At 51.1% G+C, this 13344-nt stretch overlaps 4 protein-coding genes across 4 annotated transcripts; 1 reads left to right on the top strand and 3 right to left on the bottom strand.

The window, feature by feature from the left end:
• Nucleotides 1-158: 158 nt before the first annotated feature.
• On the bottom strand, nucleotides 159-2785 carry QC762_500610 (uncharacterized protein). Its single transcript, XM_062890492.1, has 2 exons — nucleotides 1790-2785; nucleotides 159-1731 (listed from the first exon to the last, which is right to left on the bottom strand). The coding sequence occupies exons 1-2, from the start codon at nucleotides 2344-2346 to the stop codon at nucleotides 360-362; spliced, it is 1929 nt and encodes a 642-aa protein (XP_062741709.1). The 5' UTR covers nucleotides 2347-2785; the 3' UTR covers nucleotides 159-359.
• A 781-nt stretch (nucleotides 2786-3566) lies between these two features.
• On the top strand, nucleotides 3567-5231 carry QC762_500620 (uncharacterized protein; the record flags this gene model as incomplete). The annotated part of the gene is made up of 1 exon (XM_062890493.1): nucleotides 3567-5231. The coding sequence occupies one exon, from the start codon at nucleotides 3567-3569 to the stop codon at nucleotides 5229-5231; it is 1665 nt and encodes a 554-aa protein (XP_062741708.1).
• A 2701-nt stretch (nucleotides 5232-7932) lies between these two features.
• On the bottom strand, nucleotides 7933-8733 carry QC762_0076200 (uncharacterized protein; the record flags this gene model as incomplete). The annotated part of the gene is made up of 2 exons (XM_062883812.1): nucleotides 7933-8667; nucleotides 8725-8733. 2 exons carry the CDS (start codon nucleotides 8731-8733, stop codon nucleotides 8593-8595), a joined length of 84 nt encoding a protein of 27 aa, XP_062741707.1. The 3' UTR covers nucleotides 7933-8592.
• Nucleotides 8734-9068: 335 nt separating this feature from the next.
• On the bottom strand, nucleotides 9069-12373 carry QC762_500630 (uncharacterized protein; the record flags this gene model as incomplete). Its single annotated transcript, XM_062890494.1, has 5 exons — nucleotides 9069-10429; nucleotides 10486-10919; nucleotides 10985-11242; nucleotides 11313-12000; nucleotides 12058-12373. The coding sequence occupies 5 exons, from the start codon at nucleotides 12371-12373 to the stop codon at nucleotides 9069-9071; spliced, it is 3057 nt and encodes a 1018-aa protein (XP_062741706.1).
• Between the last annotated feature and the right edge of the window lie 971 nt (nucleotides 12374-13344).

The raw sequence follows: 13344 nt of genomic DNA, 5'->3' as shown, positions 1-13344 counted from the left end.
TCTCGGCGAAAAGAAAGCAAGCATCATTGCTGTCTTTTCAACGTCGGCGACCGGTCAGAATATCGGCGTCCTACATCTCGGCATGCTGATAGCGTCAGGCTCAAGACGCATGCATCAAGCAGGAGACAGCTTCTTCATCTTAGATTCAGCCCGTTCTGTAAATGGAAACGACACATATCAATTGCCTCTATTCCTCGCGTACAGATAACCTAACGTCTTGTAGGAACCACAGCGCTTAACTCTGCATCCAGTTTCCAAGCCCATGCCTCACCGGCATCCACCTCTTCTCAAAATATTCATCCCCCATCAAGCCCAAACACCCTCCCACCTCCTCGACAGTGCCCACCTCCAACCCCAGATCAAACCCTACACAACGGCCCATTATTCGTCGTCAACCCATCCCCCGTCTCCACCCTCCACCCCTCACTCCCAACCCCCTTATGAACCCAAAACAACCCCCAAGGATCCCTCTCCCTCTTCACCCTCAACAACCGCCCATAATTCTCCCCCCCAAAGAAACTCTCCTGCCAGTCTGGCTCCAACCTCCCAGCTTCATTGTAATACGCCCCGCTCCCCGGAGTCACACGTCGAATCTCATCAGTTGCATCCTCCAGCCTAGCCAGCTCTGCCTTGAAATTGCTCGCTGCTTCACCGGGCGTGGACTCCAACACCCAGAGCGATGACACGTCGAGCAGAGAGAAGACCGTCAGGTGGATGACCATACTTCTCATGTGGGGGCTCACACCACGCGCTGCGTAGGGTCCTGTCACCAGATCGAGCTTTGGGCCGTAGGCTCGGGTGCGGATGTTGAAGCCCTTTTCCACTGCTCTTTTGATTGCGCTGGAAGTCTGAGATATACTGGTTGAGTTGGCCCAGTTATTTCGGGGAAGAAGGCGTGAAGAGAAAGTACCGCTTCCCGGCGCGGTGTTTGTCCCATTCCCAGGTTCAGCATAGGTGACCACCGTGGCGACAGGAGTGGTGATGTTGATGCCGGCTTCATCACGGAACGACTGGAACAGGGGGTTGACGAACTCCTGAGTCTTGCTTGCGGAGAATCCGGGCATAAGGAATATTCCCGCAAAGGAGAAACTTGTGTTGCCGTGGTAGGTGACGTCTCCGTGGCCGAAGCCGCCGGCGTCGACGACCTTTTTCGCAAAGGCCAGGTAGATCTCTACCCCTTTCCAAAAGTCTTGGGTATTGGTTATATTGGCGGTTGGGTTCTGTAACGTCGTAGGAGCAATTGGACCTGTAGTGAAGCCGTAGGTAGCGGTGCCGAGGGTGATCAGTCCGTTGGAGGCCTTGACAACGATCGAGGTGACGACGCCGTAGGTGCCTCCACCTCCGCCACGCAGGGCAAAGAAGAGGTCTTTGTTAGTGTCCTTGTTCGCCGTCGTGAATCTGCCATCGGCAGTGACAAGGTTGATACTCAGGACTTGATCGGCTCCAAGGCCCCAGAGAGAAGCCAGATTGGAGTGGCCGCCTCCTTGGAACCAGCCGCCAGCGATGCCAACCGTCTCGGTGGGGAGCTTGGGCACGGCGATGGTGAAGTTCTGCGCGATCATGGCATTGTTTGCCTCCCAGGTCTCGGTTCCAGCACCGAGCCTGACTGCTGAGCCCTTGTACTGACTGGCCTTGTAGCTTTGGAGGTATTCGATGCCCTTTAGGTAATGTGTCCACACGCTTAGTGATCCGTAACCGTTTGAACGACCCAAGAAGTCATGGCCCGTGTTCCTGGAGGAGCCGTTAGTTTGCTTTCTTTTTTTTGCGCTGTTTCGTTGTGATGGCTTACTTGATGATCAACCTGATATTATTGTTCCGAGCAAAGTTGACCGCTATCTGCACATCCCTCACGGACGTGGCATTGACCACATACTCCGGAAACCCTCCCTGTGTGCAGCTTCTCAGAGGCCCACTGACGTTGGCAGATAACAGACATGTATTCCCCTGAGTCCAGGGGCTGAGCACACTGAGGGGATCGTCAAGCCAGAATCTGGTGCGCCTGGCCGCGCCGCCGACGAGGAACTCACAAGCAGCCGCATTGTAATTTGGCCCTGGATAACAGACAATGGGTGCTGGAGATGGCTTCAGGAGCCTGCCACCGAGCGTTGTATTCAATTTTGACCATTCGTTCAGGGTAGGCCAAGCCGCATCTTGGGGTCCGATCTTGCATGTCGGTCGGTTGTGGTTGAGGGGCACCGAGGAAGGATCTCCAAAGACGATATTCGGGTGCTTTGTCGTCTCTCGCTTGGACAATTGCTTGGTCTCGAATGCAAAGTTGGGATCATCCTTTTTCGCTGACGCGGAGACCAACAGGACGCCGACAACCAGAGCTCGGAAAAGGCGCATTTTGGGAGGTGATAGCTGCCAGGGTCTCGCTCGCCTCTCAGCATGCGGGTATCCATCATGATGGGTATGAGCGTCGCCTCTTATACTCGCTATGGGGTTGTCCGTCCCGCTGGATCAAGGCCCGAGACTGTGAAGGGATTCTTGGCAGACCGACCCGTTGGGTTGCATTGCTGCAGGAAAGGATTCAACCAGCAGCCCGGCTGCAAGGTTGGAGATACTATTGGATCCGAAGGACCTATCGATGCTGTTCCCGACGGTGTTTTGTGCCAGCTCCAGAGACCAGGTCAGTGGACGTAAGCTTGTGTAACGGCGGATCGCAAACTGTTGGGAGCTTGCGTAACCAACCTCCAAGGTCGTGTAACAATGGATGGTTGTGGTAGAGTATCTTCACGCTGGTCCGATGTCCTCAAATCTCTGGCATGGAGATGTCTCACTTGGAGCAAGGTGCCCCGCAAGTCGACACCTACCCGACTTCCATTGGCACCCTGCCCCTCATGGTCCCCATGGCCTTCACGTCAGCAAAGATTCATAAGCCCTGGTTACACAGTGCTTTGTAGCATCGGATATCATGTCCCAGATCTGCAAGTTTCTGCTCAATGATAAACTGCATCATCTTGGCAATATTCATATGTTGTTGGTCTCAACTTCGACACTGTGTCACCCCACGGGCTTCCTCTGGCCCAACATCGTCTAATTGTTTACTTTCAGGCTTAGTCCATCGCACTTCGGATAGTCGGCATGAGAATAACCCGACGACATCGGACCGAGAAAAGGACAACGCCTTGATTGGGCCTGTGTGGTCTTTGTTTAACAAACTTCATGATGGTTGGGGTTGGAATAACAGACGACATACTCCGCATCCGGACTCGCTACTCCGGACACCCACCTCGCTAAGAGGCGTGAGGCTTCGAATCCTCCCAGCGTGGAATGCTAAGACCTCACATCGCGATGATTGAACTGGAGCACTTTGTCCGTCCAGGTGGAGGTTTTCGAGCTGGATCCCCAATGCGGTCGATTCGCTACGATGTTGATATCATCAGCAACAACCAACAGATGAACGCTTTGTCAGTCAGTGGGGGAAGGCCCATGGAAGTCTTTCAGATCAATACCATGTTAAATCAAGGATGGCGCTTTGCCAGGAGGCCCAGCTCCTGGGTGGGCATCGATCAGGCAAACACAAATTTTAGTTGGCCTACAGAACAATCTCGAGATTCCCAACAATGCGAGCTCTAGCCCTTTTGATCAGTTGTCTGGTGGCGGTGGGATTTGCCCACAATTCCACATCTGATGAACATACTGAAGGGCAAAAGTACCATGGAGAAAGCCTGGCCTGGACACCATGCCCCGTCAGTCCTACTTTAGATGGGGACCACCAACTCGAATGCAGCAATCTGGTGGTTCCCATGGATCAGTTCAACGCAAGCAATAATGGCTTCAACAACGAGAAGCATTTCAACATCTCCCTCATTCGACTAAGAGGCAAAAATGCCACAGCCAACGGCAATATCAACATCCTTCTCAACCCAGGCGGGCCAGGAGGCAGCGGTATGAGTTTAATGTACCGTTGGGGTGTGGATATCAGCCAAGTCGTGGGCGAGAACTTCAACTTGCTTAGCTTTGATCCACGGGGTGTCAACGCATCTACGCCATATGTCAAGTGCTATCCGACCCCTGGCAACAAAACGCAGGCTTCACAGAACTCTTGGACTGGAACAGACCCCTACAACCTGACCGAGTCCAGTGGAAATTGGTGGGCTTCAAGTATCATCTACAGCCAGGCTTGCAAACAGACCATGGGCGAACACGGAGAGTACATTAACACACCTCAAACCGCAGCAGATATGAATAGCATTTTGGATGCTGTCGGTCAGGAGGATTTGTACTACTGGGGCTTCAGCTACGGCACCATACTGGGTCAAACCTACGCCACGATGTATCCAGAACGGGCAAGAAGGGTCATCATCGATGGCGTGGCCAATGAGTTTGACTGGTTTACAAACTGGTCCGACAGAGAATCCAATGACGACACGGATAAGGTGTTTGAAGGCTTCGTGGATGAGTGCATCAAGGCAGGCAATCAGACCTGTCCACTGGCTCAGCTGGCAGAAACAAAAGAAGAGCTAACCGAGAAGTTGATCTCTACTATTTGGGCCCTGAGGGAGGAGCCAGCCCCCGTCTACGTTAATAACACTGTTAGCGGTCTTGTCGGCTTCTCAGACGTATGGAACAACGCCGTCTTCAACGCTTTGTACAGCCCCTTGCGCTGGGCTCCCCTGGCCGCGGCCCTGACTCCGCTTGTACAAACTGGAAACGCGACTGCCTTTTTCCTTCACTACATGTTGCCGTCAACCGCAGAGTCATACAATGACTACGATGAAGGAGACGCCAATGACTATATCCGGTACAACGACGGTGTCTCCGGACCTGCACTGTCACCTGCGACTCCAGAGGAGCTGATTCCCGCCATTCTCGAGGCGAGCAACAACACAATTTTCGGGAGTCAAGAGTGGCCTGGCTACTTCAACAGACGGTCATGGGCAGTTCGCAAGACAATTGACTTTGTTCCTGAGCGAGGAGTCAGAACAGCTCATCCGTTGTTGATTCTGTCGACGACGTATGACCCTGTTTGTCCGCTTATTTCGGCGCGTTCGGCAAATGATGCTTTTGTTGGGTCAAGGCTGGTAGAGGTTCAGGGGTATGGTCATTGCTCGTTGGCGGTTCCTTCTAATTGTGTCAATGACATTGTTAGACAGTACTTTGTGGAGGGGGTTCTTCCGGAGAGTAATGTTGTTTGTGGACCAAAGCTGCCTTTGCCGTATTTCCCGGCAGAAAACTCCACCACTGGGGCGACATCTCCAGTACACACGACAGGGCAGGCTTACTGATGCGGCTAGGCCGGAATGGAAGAGGCCCTGTAAGCTAATGATTGATATGACTGGGAAATAAAAGCATCAGAAGGATAGGGGAACCGATTCAATTCAGTCGGGTCTGGCTCATACCCACGTGGGAAGCCACCACCTCGTATCGGGATTATCAAGCCTATCAATCCTCCCTCCCAACTCTCAATCTACCCAGGGACCTATCTCCCCATCAAATTGACTGGAGTGAGGGATGGGTGAATGTGGCTGTTCCGATAATTGGTGCACGAAAGCGATCTAGTTAGAGATGATCGGAAAAAAGAGAAATTGAGTCATCTTACAGCTTTAGTCATCTCAGTGGACACGCCGTACTAATCGTGGCAGTGGTGGATGATACTTGCCTTACCCTATAATGACAGCAAATGATACGAAACTCAAGATGGATCTGAAAGTCATCCCCAGCCGTCACTCTTGCATACATGATCGTCCACAAAGCGTCTGGGTTCATGTTTTTCCGTAGGTACTTAGTACATAGGAAGCTAATGTTGTCGAACATCATGGTAGTTGTACCATTCCAATATACCTTTTGACGTTGCGGCCATCGACCTTAACTTGAGAAATGGCAGTGTTCTCTCTTGACTCTATCAAAAATGAATGACGATCTGAAAAGGTGGCATTGCTAATGCTTTTGTGCCTCGACTGCGTCACCATGGCACCAGGTTGAAAACACCATTTTCCAACGGGAGTCCTTTTGTTGTCAGGGTGGTCTCCACTTGCTTTGATAGGTAGGGGCCTGGTTTTATCTCGTAGTCGTTGGAGTGACCTGCAAATCGGAACGGAACTTCTGACAGGACAATAGGTAGGTACTGTGAGGTTGAACCTAGAGTAGGCATGAGACCTACAGGCGCCAACCTTGTGGGGACTGGGGAATGGTATAATAGCGGTCACAGTACCTGGCCGGGGGTGGTGCTTTGTCCCGTCCTTCTTATTCACTTGCTCCCTGTGGGGCGGTTCAGTGGACCGCTAGCTCTTTTCTTCACCAGGCTGCCAGCCCTTTTCCTCACCAGACCACAATGCTCACCCCCAGCCTTCTCTCTTCACCCGGTCACCGTGTTATCATCTACCTCTGCCGATAGAACATTGCGAGTTTCTCCCGTCTGGGTTCCTGAGAGATCATAAAGAATCTTGTCTGAGCCCGGCTATTCAAGAATCTCCAGACACCCTACCTCTGCACATCCGTAATAACCCGCCCGCCCGAAATGGCGTTGAGAATGTTGGCAGGCCTGCTTGACCGCAGTACACGCGGGCTGGAGAAAAGTACCGAAGTCACTTTTCACCTTTTCTCATCATTCCCCACTGAAGTTCCAGACCAGATCTGGGACCATTTTATGAAGACCTACGAGGACAATGCTGCGGTGATGTGGAAAGCTCGTCTGGGCCATCGACGACGTCAAGCAGAAAGAGCACGGAAGCCATCATCATCTGTCCATCAGACCATTCATCAAGTTCGACGAGCCCGAAAATGAATCCTTCACTCTTCTTGAGGTTAACTGCTGCCCTCTCCTCAAGGTCAACCACGAGGCTCGCGCGGCCGCCCTTCGCGACAACCGATATGCCAGCGTTCCTTTTCTGGGAAAGAAAATTCGAGCGATTGTGAAAAATTCGCTGGATTGCTTTACCCCCGACGAGTCCAGCTTGTTCCGTCTTGTGCAAGGTTGGGGGTCTGCTCCAGGTCCCGTCAATTCGATTACACTTGCAGATGATATGAGCTTTGTTCGGAACGTTATCATGGGACAAAGTAGCTTTGAGACTAAGATCACGAAGGGAGAAAACTACACTCTTTCGCCAGTCATTCCCACCTTTTACTGGAAGGATAGATGGCCAGAGTATCACCGCTGGCCACGCGCACAGCGTTTGTTGTATTCCCTCGAGACGATCTCGCGAGCCTATCTTCGCAGCGCCCAAGATATATACGTCGAGAGGGAAGACTACTCCTCAGACTCTTCACCCATCTCCGGCACACACAACCTTCCAATGCTCTACAAGGCTCATGCCTTGATGTACTCCTCGACCAGGGCCGTCGGGGAGGTAGTCCACTTCATGCGACGGGGACCGCGCCCACACGGGGGAGCAATCATCGCCTCTAATAAGTACTACTGTCGTAATCCAGCAGCCTGGCTTATGGTCCACAATCTCGCTATTTCACACAGAGCCTGGATGCAGTCATGACAGGTTGGCCAGTTCACCCACTCTGATGTTTTCATGCCAACTGCCGGCCCAAGGGTTCACCTAGTTCCCCTTGGTCGATACCCACCGCCGATCATGGTTACACCGGGCTTTCAAACACTGGACATGACCTCATACTCGTTTCGCCCTCCAAGCCTGGAGGATGAGCCCTCCAACGAGCTCGCTCTCGCAATCACCCACTCCCGCCAGGTTCACCCCGTCCATCTCTCGCGATCCCTGGCCGCTCTGAACAAAAGCAGACAGCATCGCCAGCGTGCCGACCACCCTTACCCTGAGACAAACCCCCCAAGGCCGCCTCCTCAAGATTGTGGTCAAAAAGGACGGGAAAGGCTCTGTTACTCGCCCACGCTGCCCCTGTCAAGAAGGTGGAGCTCAGAAAGGCGATCAAGTCTGGCTGTGGGGAATAGACCTAGGCCTGATGCTGTGCCTCTGGATGGGGAGGAGAAGATGCGATATTGGGATGATCTTCATCGAGAGGGATCCGGGGTTTGATCAGGAACCTGTTGACCTGATGGAAGAGGGAATCAAGAAGATGACAGCTCGCTGATGGTAGTGGGGCTTGGAGATAATGGAACAGGCCTTGGGTGGTGTATGATGTACTTGTAATAATAGTTTAGGTTTTCACAGCTCTGGAGTCTCTTTTCCAACCTGCCCACTATCCATATACCTATGTTTCTGATCTCTATCTTCATCCTAGCTTAAGATAAAAGGCACGGCCACAAACGACGCTGCTCTCAGCATCAGCAGCGCTTGCTCGTGGACCTACACCAGGGATGCACACCATCAACATCGCCTGCTCGTGCCACGTCCAACAAGCCAAAACGATACAAGTATCGCGTGTTCGCGGCAAAGCAAGGTATGAAATGAACTCGATATTCCGGTCTGCAATTTCTTGGGTGAATAACGATTGTTGCAGATATAAGCGTAGCTAGAAGGGGAACTGACGATCCGGTAGGTATGGACCGTATAGTTATCAATGGACTTGTGTTCAAGGACGTTGAGATCAGTGTCTCTGTTTGGTTGGAGTCTCGTGGTGGCGAGAGTGTCCTGCCACACGCCCGAGCGAGATATTAGGGCAGCTTATGACAAGCTATAGATAGGCTTTTGAGGCCGTCCACGAGATTGCGAATGACCAATACATCTACGGGTTAATCTCCAGGTTGAGAGTCTTGATGGTGTTGTTCTGATGCTTCCACTGCGTGTGGAGGCAGCTGATCTAGTGTTCATGTCATGGATCAGCATAGTGTATTCCTTCTTTGTGAAAGGGACATACATACGACATTAGTGACTTTGCGGTTGCTACTTTGCCACAAAGGTGTTCGACGATGAGATTGGTGGGTAGGGGACCAGAGCTAGATAGCCTCTCTTCCTTTGGTCGTGTTGTCGAAAATGGTAATCGTCGTTACTCTATGTTATATTACGATAAACATCGTCAGATCGATCGCGGGAAGTAGCTAGGCAACCAGGGTGGCTGTCATAACACAGCAATTTGTGCATTTGACTTCAACTGAGTATGAGAGATCAAGTACACTGATCGGCTCACCATGATCTGAATCAATCCCCCAATGACTTCTGCCACCTCCTGCTTACGGGAATTACTCAACGGGCCAAGTATAATCACACACTCTTCGAAAACGTCGACATCATTTCCTTCCAAGACATAGAAAAGTATTTTTCAATCTTCTTCATCCCAGCAATCTCCCCAGATTCGACATCCTCCACTTCATCCCCCTGTAGAAGAGCCCCGTGCTCCAGCAGTAACTTCAAGATGGGCCCACATCCGCTCTTGATCGCGAGAAATAGCATCGTCGGACGTTCGCGTCTTTTCTTCTCGCCAATATTGAGCCATTTCCCGTTGACGTTGGCACCCATATCGACGCAAAACTCGGCGTAATGGGCTGAGGATCGCTGAATAGCGACCTGCAGCCCATATTGCAGCACCAGACTTGGGAGCTTTAGAACTTTCATCCTCCCTAGCGTGTCTCGTGTCTTAGGATTGTCTGCGGACATTAGTTCCATGTGGCCTCTTGTCTTGAACACATCAATAAACGTCTCTCGACGAACATCGGGACGGGCTCCAGCCCTTACTAGGGCTTTCATAGCTCGGCCGTTGGCGTGGGCAAAGGCCAACTCAAAGAGTGACACAGTGGTGAAACAAAGCCACTTTTCGCTGTCATACTCAGAATCCGAGCCAGCTTCACGGATCTCCACTTCTTCCGAGGCTTCGCCAAAGGCAGGATAGTGTTGAAGAATAACGCCCAAAGCATCATTGTTCCCTGATCTGATAGCATGTGCCAAAAGATCGACCTTGGAATAAACCTTGTGTTTAGCAAGTTTGGCAGCCGCAATGACGCATTCCATCATTTCTGTAGTTCCTGCTCTTGCTGATATCCTCAGTGCATCATCCATCACAAAGGGCGTTTGATACCCATTATGGTGTCCCCTGGTATATTCATCGCAGTGAACACCTTTCTCGGAATTTCTGGAACAGCAGACGCGTAGGAAACCCGATTCCTTGGATAGAATGCGTGTCATGATCCCGACTTGGTTCAGACTGATAGTATCTTCCATGATGGCCACAATGTTACTTTCACTGAGGTGGTGGGCGGTAAAGTTTTTCCAAGGCACAGCATCGTTGACAACGTGGTTGTGGGTGACGTCCGCATGGCGGACAAGGTCGTTTGCGGTCCGGAATCCCAGTTGGGAGAACAAACAATCGGAATGAGAGCACTTGTATGGGCGTTCATGTGTCTTGTGGTGCTCGGAACGTGCGGAATCAGTTTCGAATCCGTCAATGTATCGGGGGCAAGATATTCGGGGGCACCTAAATAGAGCATGCCCATACAGTCTTTTGATCTTTGTACAATTGCAAGAAAGGTTGCATGGTGAGGTGGTACAAAGAGAGCTTTCGAGGAGATCCCGAAACCGCATGATGCCTTGGGAAATGTAGGTTGGATCCATGTCATACCATGAACATCCTATCAAGAGATTAGAACATGGACCGCAACCCCATGCGTTTACTCCTTTGACTTACCACCGTCGGCTTCGATGAGGTCAAGTTTCGACCTGTTCAAAAAAGTCTCGGACTGCCCGAGGCGTTTGACGAGCTCTGGGTCTCTTCGAAGTGCTCGGTACTTCTGTTTGAATATCCTGGAGACTTGAGTGGAGTCATGTACATCTGGCTTCCCTCGCTTCTCATAAAGCCGTCGTATTGCCTGGACGAGCTGTTCATCGTGGCGGGACTGAGCACAAGCGCCGACATGGCTTAGCCATTCCGAAGCAGCATAGTCGAGCAAGACAAAGTCGCCAGACAGGACCTTTGAGGTTTCGTCGCATATGGCAGCCGAGTCTCCATGTTGCATGATGCGGTCCAAAGGTTGGAAGGCCAAGTAGGTCAGACAAGCTAGGGAAATATGAAGATTCGACTCCTCCTTGTCAAGAAATTTTCCGTCGCCGTTGAAAAGATACCTGGAAGAAGTGGATGGCTCCTGTTAGGTCTCAGAAAGCCTCGGCATCGTTGGTGCAGAACTCACTCCTTAGCAGTGAAGTGGACAAAACTGACATAGTCCCCAACCACCTCGATGATCGGCCCGCAGGTCTCTACAATATCCCGAAACGCTTTACGCCCTTTCGTAAATCCTGATGATCCGGACTCGATCACCAAAGCCTGGATGACCTCCTCGTAGCGGAGTGGGCGTGTAGCCGAGCCAATCCATTCCAGAATTTTCCTTGCAGCAGCTTTGTCCTTGGGCACTGGGTTTGATTCAATTCGTTCGATAACTCGGCCATATCTGTACGTGGTTAGCTGCGGGTCTGATATTAAAAGGGGTGAAAAGGATTGAAGATTTGAGGTGCCCTTACGCTTGCCCAAGACCCTCCGGCAAGGTACCAAGTTCCCGTCTGATATCATCTTCATTGTCCAGACCTTGTAGCAGTCTTGCCATCAGCTTCGCATATAGTATCATCCCATCGCTTTTCTCTTTCAATAGTTGAAAGGCTCGGCCAACTCGGTCACAAGTTGCCTCGTCAGCATCCCATTTCCGGAATTTTGACAAGAGATCGTCCCTTTCCATGTCTATTAACTCATGAATATCGCCTTCGTTGTGATCCTCGACGTGAAGCTCTGTGCTACTGCGCATCAACTCTTTGCTGATCGCTGAATCCATCCGACTGCTAACAAAAAGCTTGACATTCGGCCCAGACTTCGTAACTCGAAGAAGAGACCGCACGAGGTATGATTTATCTGATTCGGCGGCTTCGTCAACGCCATCAATGACAATGATCGTTGGGCCCGACGTTTGCAAAAGCTTGCCTAGCAAATCCCCCACGAAGTCTGGATTCGAGATAAGCTTTCGGTAGTTGGTGAGGTAAATGTCATGTAACAATGGGCGCAACATCGATTGTTCCTCAAGAAGTTGAAAGACTAAGCTCTGAAAGATCTTGATGGGTTTCGATTTGCGCTCATCGCGGTATGACAAGAACGCAAACAAGAGTGTCTGCCCTTGGCTTTGGAGATACCGGATTGTCTTGGCAGTCAATACAGTTTTCCCTGGGCGTTGATTATTAGCTTTTTCCAAACAAGGCATCCAAGAAAGGTCTAGTTTACCAGCACCAGGTATGCCTTGAAGCCAAAGGCAAAGCCGGGTTTTGTTGTTGACATCGGCCCACTTTTTGAAATCCCCATTCTCGAACAACCACGTGCCTGATTTCGCTGGACCACTGCCGGCAAACTGCTGAAGCTCTTCATCGTATAAGAAGGGCGAGAGCTCGCCTCTCAGCAAGCGGTAATTATGGAGATCTTGGAATTCATGCTGCTTTTCATATTCCTTATAGGCGCGTTCTCTGTCGGCGATCTCTTGAGTAATGTTGGCAATTGTGACCTTTTCCAGCATTAGAGTCCTGTGGGTTGTCATTCGCTGCATTATGATAGTGATCTTGTCGGTGACCTTGGGCCAGAAGGATTCGAATAGGAGTTCCCAGGCTGTGGAGCGCTGTTAGAGATAATCTTTGCAAGACATTCAGAGAGTTGGGAAGCTTACCGCTGCCGCCGAAGAACTTCAGAAGTGTTACATGCACATCTAGAATGTCCTGATAGAATAGACACAAGATTTTTCTGACCTGTGCGTCTTGTTCGAAGAGCTTTGCGTAACGATCAAACTCGGGGAGATTCTCGCCAATAACACCGAGAACCTCCACCACTTTGTCGAATGCCTTGGCCAACCGGCTTGTGAGCTGAACACTTTGAGTATCATGTCAGGTTATCATGTGGCTAAGACCTTCGTACCTGGAGGACCAGCTTGATTGGTCCCTATTAACAAGGTCAGTTGCATTTACACAAGAAAGGGCGCATACAGATTGCAGCATCTGCTTACCCATATTAAAGCCAAGATTTCTGGTTGGACTTGTACAAAGACCTCGATAACAGCTTGGTACTGGCTAAGACAGTCCAGGTAGGGCTTGATACGAGCCAATGCGCGAAGCTTGAGTGTTTTGCCTTGTTTCTGTTGAATGACGTCGGCAGCATTGTACACCTGCTGAGCTGAAGTGTACTGAGCGAGATCGAACTTGTCGAGGTTCTTGATATTGCGCGCGAAGTCGGTCCTAGCGGCTTGAAAGGCATCCAACATCCACTGGTCGGGCTGGGACGTTGCCATGGCGATTTGTGTTGTACATCATGATAGCTGGACGAGAAAGTAGTCCGCAGGAAGAGTGCTGTGTTCTTGGCACAGGGTGACTGCGAGGCAGCAGTCCGAGCTGAGGCCGCCCGAGAGGAGTGAGGGGTTCCAGCTCCTTTCTTCAATGATTGGCTGCCACAGCTTGCTGCCACCGATGCCAGCTGTGGTCAGGTGTGTATTTAAGAGCGCCGATTTGATGTGCAAGGTGATGAAAGTTC

The sequence above is a fragment of the Podospora pseudocomata genome, chromosome 5 (assembly GCF_035222375.1).
Source record: "Podospora pseudocomata strain CBS 415.72m chromosome 5, whole genome shotgun sequence".
NCBI classification, from domain to species: Eukaryota; Fungi; Ascomycota; class Sordariomycetes; order Sordariales; family Podosporaceae; genus Podospora; species Podospora pseudocomata.
Note: the sequence above shows the minus strand (reverse complement) of the source record. Positions and strands in the feature narration are given on the sequence as shown.

Bases quoted from the DNA above. Each gene is read 5' to 3' on its own strand.
- QC762_500610 (XM_062890492.1), bottom strand. From the start codon at position 2,346: ATGCGCCTTTTCCGAGCTCTGGTTGTCGGCGTCCTGTTGGTCTCCGCG. The intron at 1,732-1,789 runs GTAAGCCATCAC...CGGCTCCTCCAG, and splicing joins AATATCAGGTTGATCATCAA to GAACACGGGCCATGACTTCT.